The following is a 6,628-nucleotide window of genomic DNA, read 5'->3' on the forward strand; positions in this document are numbered from 1 at the left end:
GAAAATCGATTGAAAGAGTAAAGATACTAGATTAAAGCTTGAATAAAAATCGGTGTAAATCTATAGTAAAGAAAGTGATGGGGTTCAGGGAAGTTTTCTCAGGGGTATGAACGATTCAAAACATTGCTAGAGAGTAAATTTGATAAGATCTTAGCTTAAACTTTTCGAGCTGGAGTCACGGACGTATGAATACGCCACTGTCGTGATCATAGACAACTATCTCTCTCAACCCTGACCAATAGGTTTCCACTCTGGCCCTGGAAGAGAAAAGATGCATTATGTTTAAGACTCGTCAGCATTCACAAACCGCCCATAGGTAGGTTTTCACTCCATTCGTGTCACCAAGCAATCTGGATCAGATTGTAGTTTATGACGCTACTCTCATGCAATAAAAACGAATTCAGAAGAAAAAGTTCTAAGATTCGGCTCAATAGCTCATGGAATCCTCATTGAACACATATATCCCCATCGAAAATCCCTTAGACCCAACAATAAAACTACTCAGACATGATGAACGAAATCAAAAACATAGTATTAAAAAGTAGAACAAAAACCGAAATTGAAAAAGAAAGAACAAGTGTTCAAGACATAGATCTCTCTCTCCCTAAAACCTAAAAACAAAGCTTAGTAAAATTTCTGTAAAGTATTTCGTCTCTCTTCTTCTCTTCTTAAAAACGACCTAAATGATATGTATTTATAGTCTCCAATACTCTCTGGTGTCTAGGGTTCCGGAATTGAGGCTAGGGAAATGATACGGGCTTCAGAAATGGGCCTTCAAACTCGGAGTTAGCTGGTCGCGGGTGGAAACGCTTGCCGGCTGGTTTACGGGACATCTTGCTCTTCGCGTATCTTTTGATTGAACCGTTGGTTGCCAAGCTGTAAAGTGTGCTGGAAAGCTGATATTTCCATCTTTGAGATCTCCAAATTTGAGCTGGATTAGACGGTGAAAAGGCCTTCAATCGGGGGTAAACTTCTGACGGTTTGACTCTGAGCTAAAAATCTGATCTTCTATCTATTTTGTTAAGTTTTTCCCTAAATTTCCTGAAAAGAGTCTTGGAACTACAAATACTAGAAAAACGTAATAAAAGTACTTGAAAGCAATAAAAAACATAGAAATTGTATTTCAAATCGATCCATAAAAATAGTTAAAATACGATGTTATCAGTATCTTTGCTTCAACATCAATTATTCTATTATTGAAAGTAAAATAGTAACATCCAAATAATTATCATAGAAAGTTCTAAATAATCTTTATTTTATTTCGATGTTTGAGATGAATGGTTTTATCTTTTTTCTTTGTAATCTTTATTTTTAAATTTAAGTAAATTTTTTAACAAAACCAAAAAAAAAAATTCAGTGTGACACTGAATTGACATCCTAAAATTTATAATGATCCTAGTAAAAATAAATCATTGACATGACATCCTATCAAATTGTTAGGCAACATTCAAAATATAAAATCAAGTATTTTAGTTACAATAGATTCTTTGTATAACACGTTTTGAAGTTTAAGCAAAATAGTGTATCCCTAAAAGGATAAATAACATTCGACTCACACTACAGTTAACTTAGTTTTTTTTTTATAAACATATTCGTGGGAAAAATATTTTGAAAAGGAAAAAAATAGCTCCTGATTTCAATGTATTATTGTTTTTTTTTTTCTTTTTATGTCTCCCAGTAGTTTTCTTTAAAAAGAGAAGCACCAAGAAAGTGACCGTTTGAAATTCGAATTTTATTTATCTTTTCTCGCCGTTTGAAATTCGAATTCAAAAAACAAACCCAAGACCGGTAACACAGTATCAAGTTAAAAAGTTGTGTTCCACGAGGACACTTGAACATGACGTGGCAAACAACAATAGGTCAGTGATGTATACGAAATCACAGACATCCAAACTTAAATTTGTCTACGCTCCAGGAAGAATCTACCCGTCAAAATCAACGGTCAGGATTTATCTTAAAATTCAAAATATCATTTGGATTATTTATTTAAACCAGAGAACACTTTGTTCATTCTGTCTCAGTATCTCTTTCTCTTTCTCTTCTCACGCCAATAAAACTCAATTTTCCTTTCGCAGATTATCATTTCTCAGGGATTCTCGGAGAGATTTGAGATTTACCTTAAGCAAAAAATGTCGAGCACTCATCAGAATCGGCGGACTTCGTTTTCCTCGTCGACTAAATCGTCCATGGCAAAGCGTCACGCACTGTCTTCTTCGTCGGAAACCTCTGTGAAACCGAGCTCTAACATTACGGTTATGGCGGATCCACGGTTGACGAAGAAACGAGCCCCACTTGGTAACATCACAAATCAAAAGAACGGTTCACGAATCCCAAATTCATCTTCTGATTTGGTGAGTACTTCGTCTTTTAATTTTATAATCTGCTCACTTCGATAGAGAATTTCGTTAATGTCTTTCGTCATTTTGCGAATTTGGCTTCGATTTTGCTTCTTCTGTTGTTTCTGTGAGCAATTTTGTTAGATTTGAATAATCATTTATTGTAATTGTAGTATGGATTTATTGCTTGCTTTGATCGCATGATTCGAATCTGTGAAAATTCTTAATGATTTAAGTTTTTGTTAGTTTGCGGTGTAATTTTAAAAATGTTCTTCACTTATAAGGATTTTGCTTCGATTTTGCCTCTTCTGTGGTTTCTGTGAGCAGTTTTGTTTGATTTGGAGAATTGGTTATTGAAATGTATTTTATGGATTTATTGCTTTCTTTGATTGAATCAGTGAAAATTCTTAATGATTTAAGTTTTTTGTTAATTTTCTGTGTAGTTTTACAAAATGCGCTAATTTCTGAGGAATTTTTCTTTGGGCTAGTTTGGTTAGTGGTTTCTGTGATCAAATTTTGTTTGGTTTGAAGAATTGTTTACTGAATTTGAAGATTTATTGCTTCTTTGATCGAATCTATGAATCTAATTTAGTTCTGATTTTTTTTTTGTTTGGGCACATTGCTCGAACAAGTCTGCGAAATTGAAGTTAGCACCAACACAACCTGTTTGCGTAAATTCCGGTTTATCAAGCAATGTCTTACCTCTGCAACAAAGTGTAAAGCCAAGCGTCGCTCCTACCAAAGTTACTTCCTTTCCCTATGAACATAAAGCGGCTTCTCCAAGCAAATCTGATGACGAATCAGTCTCAATGGACGAGACAGTGTCTACATGTGATTCCTACAAGAGCCCTCAAGTAGAGTATATCGACAATGAAGAAATCTCGGCTGTAGTTTCCATTGAAAGGAAAGCATTGAGTAATCTCTACATAACGCCGAGCTCAGAGACAACTGGTACTACTAATGATTCTTTAGTGACTTTGTTTATCGATTTTGTTCGTATTTTTAAACTTGTTGGATCGCTTGGATTGCAGGTAACTATTGCAGAAGAGATGTACTGTCAGATATGGAAACGGATAATCCTAAGTTTGTCAACATTGACAACAATGATGCGGATCCGCAGCTGTGTGCAACATTTGCTTGTGACATCTATAAGCATCTTCGTGCCGCTGAGGTGAAACATCTTTTTCGACTCTAAATCCATTATGTTTGTAGCTTTGTTATGTTTTTCAAGTTCTCAATCTGCAATTCTATGGTGTAGGCGAAAAAGCGGCCTGCCATTGACTTCATGGAGAGAGTTCAGAAAGATGTAAACCCTAGCATGCGAGGAATACTAGTTGATTGGCTTGTTGAGGTGAGTGATAGTTATCAACATTAAGAAATGTGATGGCTTCTGTCATTCTTTTGCCAATGTATAACTAAGTTTTTTTTCGGTTTCTGGCAGGTATCAGAAGAGTACAGGCTTGTACCAGAGACGTTGTATCTGACAGTGAACTACATTGATAGATACTTATCTGGGAACGTGATCAGTAGGCAGAGACTTCAGTTGCTTGGTGTGGCGTGTATGATGATAGCAGCGTAAGAACGAATTTTTTGTTACTCGCCTAGATTGGTTTATTTCTTTCTAGTGTTCAGGCAAAATCTTATGATGATGCTAAATGTTTGAATGTTGCAGAAAATATGAAGAGATATGTGCACCACAGGTTGAGGAATTCTGCTACATCACAGACAATACATATCTCAAGGATGAGGTTTGTGTTTTAAAATAAACGAGTAACAAAATTCACTAAATAAAAATACTGATTTTGTTATGTTTCTTTTACTCTTCTGCAGGTTCTTGACATGGAATCTGCTGTTCTGAATTTCTTGAAGTTTGAAATGACAGCACCAACAACCAAATGCTTTCTAAGGTTAGCAAGATGATGCTTGCTTCTTTTGGTCATTACAATATCCAATCTCATACAAAATGTGTTAACCCTTTTGATTTCAAAAACTTGATATTTCAGACGCTTTGTTCGTGCTGCTCATGGGGTTCATGAAGCTCCATTGATGCAGCTAGAATGTATGGCGAACTACATCGCAGAACTATCGCTCTTGGAGTACACAATGCTCTCTCATTCTCCTTCGCTGGTCGCTGCTTCCGCTATTTTCTTGGCTAAATACATTCTAGACCCAACAAGACGACCATGGGTATGTATATTTTTTTTCACTTTGTTTAGATACTTTGAAAGGATTCAATGTAGTTAATAAGAGTTTTGTTCTTTCTTGGTGAATCAGAATTCGACATTGCAGCATTACACGCAGTATAGAGCTATGGAACTGAGAGGATGTGTCAAGGATCTTCAACGATTGTGTAGTAACGCTCATGTCTCTACTCTTCCTGCTGTAAGAGAGAAGTATAGTCAACACAAAGTAAGTTTTTGTTAATTGTTCTATAAGAAGATGATGATGTTTTTGTTAATTATTGGTTTTTTTGTTAAAGTTTTTGTTAATTAATGGTTTTTTTTTATATGGCAGTACAAGTTTGTGGCAAAGAAGTTTTGTCCATCCATAATCCCACAAGAGTTCTTCAACAACAGCTAAAATCCCCTCAATTAACTTTATTCCAATGTTGCGTTGGATTTTGATTGTCTGATTTGTAAATGATTCTGCTGTTGTTGGCCATTTATTAAAAAATTAGTTATCTATGATCCCACTTCGAAAATCAGTTGAATATTGAAATTGCTGAAATTAGTGGAAAATTTGTGTGATAATTTTATATGGCAGTACAAGTTTGTGGCAAAGAAGTTGTCCATCCATAATCCCACAAGAGTTCTTCAACAACAGCTAAAATCCCCTCAATTAACTTTATTCCAATGTTGCGTTGGATTTTGATTGTCTGATTTGTAAATGATTCTGCTGTTGTTGGCCATTTATTAAAAAATTAGTTATCTATGATCCCATTTCGAAAATCAGTTGAATATTGAAATTGCTGAAATTAGTGGAAAATTTGTGTGATAATGATGAGATTCATCTTATTAAATGCAACCTCCTTAATTGTGCATTTTTCGACGATTAACCAGTGAACTAGTACACTGGTTTAAAAATAGGTGTAATAAGATTTTAACTCAAGTCAAGATATAAAAATGTTCAATAAAAAAAAACTCAAGGCAAGACACCCTCTAAGAAAGGGTATACCTCAAACTCCTCCTTCCACTATTAATTGCTATACTTTTAACAATACAAATCCAATTATATAAATAACTTAACTAGTGGTAAAAAAAAAATTAATAACTTACGTAATGGTAAAGATTAAAATGCTCAAAGTCAAATGTTTAAACCCTCATAATCATATGACCAAACCCTAGATTTTATCAGATCCATCTAACATGATTATTCTTCACTTATACCTTTGATTCGTCTTCTTGAACTCTAGATTTTAGGCGACCCTTAAAGTGACTAGGGGAAAAGAAAGCGAATGATTAATATTTCTCAAACTATTTTTTTTTTCAAGTTTTAAATATCAAATATATCTCTAAATTTTCTAATTGTTTTTCTTATTACATATTTACCTAAGAAAATAAAATCAAAAATCAATATTGTCGCATTTCTAAAATGAAAATGGACTTTTTTGTGTTTCTAAATTATTTTTTTTTAAAACACACTCTCATAACACTTTCCACAAAAAAATTAAATGAAATACAGATTTTGGACAAAATTTTAAGATAACATAGCTTTGAAATATATAAATATTTATAACCAGAATTGTTGTGCGTAAGGAACATTGATCGCACTGAAAATCCTACTAGATTCTAAATTTGGACCATGCGAAATAACTTTTTTTCTTTTTTTAAATAAACATTATGTTTTTCTTTTTTTTTTCAGAGGTAAACACATTTTTTATTTCTCTTGCTATCTATGGCTTTATTTTATAGGGGTGTGCATTGCATTATACCCCGATCTAAATATATTTTTTTGTCATTGATTAAAATATGTTTAGCTTACAAGGAATTATAAGATATGAAATGAGAGCTAAAAATGATTCATATTTCTCAAAGTAATTAATAATTTTTTGCTCAAATTATAATAATATCAAAAATATCTTTCAAATTTCAAATTCATTTACTTATTACATTTCTATAGCAAAAAAAATGTTGCATTTCTAAAATGAAAGTGAATGTGTTTGTCGTTTGTTAAAGTTGGTGTTAAAAAAACACGTTCTCTGGTGATTCTTTCTATAATTTTTGTAAACAAAAAATAGATTATAGACGAAATTTTAAGATATATTTACGTAAATATTTAAACCAGAATTTTTG

General features: G+C 33.2%; 1 protein-coding gene across 2 annotated transcripts; it reads left to right on the forward strand.

Moving 5' to 3' along the window:
- The first annotated feature begins 2,046 nt into the window (after positions 1-2,046).
- LOC18010874 (cyclin-A1-1) lies at positions 2,047-5,037 on the forward strand. 2 transcript variants are annotated; one of them, XM_024150420.1, is made up of 10 exons: positions 2,047-2,351; positions 2,951-3,287; positions 3,368-3,507; positions 3,595-3,687; positions 3,778-3,911; positions 4,009-4,084; positions 4,167-4,243; positions 4,340-4,523; positions 4,611-4,745; positions 4,851-5,037. In XM_024150420.1, the coding sequence occupies exons 1-10, from the start codon at positions 2,130-2,132 to the stop codon at positions 4,914-4,916; spliced, it is 1,464 nt and encodes a 487-aa protein (XP_024006188.1). In that variant the 5' UTR covers positions 2,047-2,129; the 3' UTR covers positions 4,917-5,037. The 2 variants fall into 2 exon arrangements, with proteins under 2 accessions (XP_024006188.1, XP_006393746.1); XM_006393684.2 differs by having other exon boundaries at positions 2,969-3,287.
- The last annotated feature ends 1,591 nt before the right edge of the window (positions 5,038-6,628 follow it).

The sequence above is a fragment of the Eutrema salsugineum genome, unplaced genomic scaffold (assembly GCF_000478725.1).
Source record: "Eutrema salsugineum unplaced genomic scaffold, Eutsalg1_0 scaffold_7, whole genome shotgun sequence".
In the NCBI taxonomy this organism is placed as follows: domain Eukaryota; kingdom Viridiplantae; phylum Streptophyta; class Magnoliopsida; order Brassicales; family Brassicaceae; genus Eutrema; species Eutrema salsugineum.

Coding starts and splice junctions, on each gene's coding strand:
- LOC18010874 (XM_024150420.1), top strand. CDS start 2,130: ATGTCGAGCACTCATCAGAATCGGCGGACTTCGTTTTCCTCGTCGACT. Junction 2,352..2,950: donor CAAATTCATCTTCTGATTTG/GTGAGTACTTCG, acceptor TTTTTTGTTTGG/GCACATTGCTCGAACAAGTC. Junction 4,746..4,850: donor AGAAGTATAGTCAACACAAA/GTAAGTTTTTGT, acceptor TTTATATGGCAG/TACAAGTTTGTGGCAAAGAA.